The sequence below is a fragment of the Bison bison genome, unplaced genomic scaffold (assembly GCF_000754665.1).
Source record: "Bison bison bison isolate TAMUID 2011002044 unplaced genomic scaffold, Bison_UMD1.0 scf7180017845365, whole genome shotgun sequence".
Lineage (NCBI taxonomy): Eukaryota > Metazoa > Chordata > Mammalia > Artiodactyla > Bovidae > Bison > Bison bison.
In genome coordinates this window covers 1-1784 of record NW_011475938.1, presented here as the reverse complement: position 1 = coordinate 1784, position 1784 = coordinate 1, and the positions used below count along the sequence as shown (strand labels likewise).

The window sequence follows — 1784 nt, the reverse complement described above, 5'->3', positions numbered from 1 at the left end:
TACAGCAAAGGCAAGGTGGGTGACGGGAGCAAGGGTCCCCGGGGCTCCTGAGGGTCCTGGGCCGTGGCCGCAGGGCACAAAGTGCGACTTTGTGGAGTTGGTTTGGTGCAAATGTCCCCACGATGCGGGTTAAACTCGGCCTGGGTGGGCTGTGGGTGGGGCTCACGGTGCTCATAGAGCCGTCCAGTCGTGGCTGGGGGCCACCGGCGGTGCAGGGCGGCCCTGACTGAGCGGCGGCCATGGCTGTTTCAGTGCCTGAAGACGTACACGGGCCACAAGAACGAGAAGTACTGCATATTCGCCAACTTCTCCGTCACCGGTGGGAAGGTGAGTCGTCTGCCCCCCGCGGCTCCCCGGCCCCTTCTGCAGGCGGGCCCGGTCCTCACCCACACAACAGGCGGGAGCTTTCTGAATGTTACTGGTATGAAGACTGCCTCTGCAGACTGCTGGTTTGGGGACATCCTGCTCCCTCTGCCTGGGCCCCCCTGGCACCCTCCCGACCCTCAGGCTTAGGCAGGAGCCTTGTGATGAGCAGCTGGGCCGTGACTGATGGCCAGCGTCCCAGAAGCCGCCCCGAGGCGAGCGGCAGGCGGTGGGACGGCATGTGGACAGGGTAGTTTGGGGGCTGCATGCCCTGCCGGAGCCGTGGGCGCAGACCGTGGTCCGGCCGCATGGGCGCCTGACCGGGCTCTGTCCCCGCACCCCTGCCCCGTGCTGTACCCAGTGGATCGTGTCGGGCTCGGAGGACAACCTGGTCTACATCTGGAACCTGCAGACCAAGGAGATCGTGCAGAAGCTTCAGGGCCACACAGGTGAGCAAGCCGTCTGCTGCCACCGTCACTTCCCAGCTGCTCTGGGAGCCCCTCCTCGTCTGCAGGTGCCAGGGTGGTGCCTCCTGATTCAGGGCTGTCGGGGGATGGTCTGACGCCTCCCCTTGCAGGGCTGCGGGGGGACGGTCTGGCCCCAGCTTTAACCGCTCATTCCCGGCAGCTGGCTGCCCAGCTCTGAAGTCCCTGTGGCCCGTGGCCTCCCGGGAGTGGCTGGGGCCCATGTGGAGGTGGTGCCGTCGACGCGGGCTCCTCCCGGGCCCCTGCTCCATGCTCCTCTCCCCAGCGCTCAGGGGCCAGCAGTGTAGAGCCCTTAGCTGCCCAGGGCAACACGCTCTCCCTAAGAACTCAAGTTCCCCGGGAGCAAGGCCTGCCTCTACCCTCCACCTTTGGCCTCCACTGTCAGCTTGCGGCTTCTGCTGCGTGGCCGGGACGCTCAGAGGCTCACTTGAAGTCGCCCCAGCCAGAGGGAAAATGCTGGGGCTCCGTTTCCTGAAAATCTATAAACGCACTGAGTTGCCTGATGCCGGGGCCAGCTCACAACGGGATCTGCTGTGCCCGCCCTGGATGAACTTGCAGAGCCAGCCCCACAGGGCATCAGGGCCCACGCTGGGGTGGGGGGCAGTGCAGCTCTGGTCCAGGTCGGGGGTGCGACCTCCGCGCTGTGAGCTTGACGGCAGCCCTGGCACACCCCTGGCCCGTGGGGCACCCCTTGCCTCTCCAGGGTCTGGGCGGGGCCCCCTGCTGTCCTCCCACCCTGAACTCCGGCTCTGTGTGCTGAGCGCAGGGTGGGCATCCCCGTGCAGAGGGCCGGGCCCAAGGGGGGAACCAACGTCGACCATCTGTTTGCAGACGTCGTCATCTCGACGGCGTGCCACCCGACGGAGAACATCATCGCCTCGGCCGCCCTGGAGAACGACAAGACCATCAAGCTCTGGAAGAGCGACTGCTAGGCCC

The 1784-nt window shown here is 66.4% G+C and overlaps 1 protein-coding gene across 1 annotated transcript in view; it reads left to right on the top strand.

Moving 5' to 3' along the window:
- Window positions 1-1780, top strand: part of LOC104984286 (WD repeat-containing protein 5) — a 14645-nt gene extending 12865 nt beyond the window's left edge. Inside the window, exons 12-14 of the mRNA XM_010833958.1 lie at window positions 178-327; window positions 725-812; window positions 1680-1780. Coding sequence (XP_010832260.1) covers window positions 178-327; window positions 725-812; window positions 1680-1780 — 339 coding nt within the window. The remainder of the gene's footprint in view (window positions 1-177; window positions 328-724; window positions 813-1679) is intronic.
- The last annotated feature ends 4 nt before the right edge of the window (window positions 1781-1784 follow it).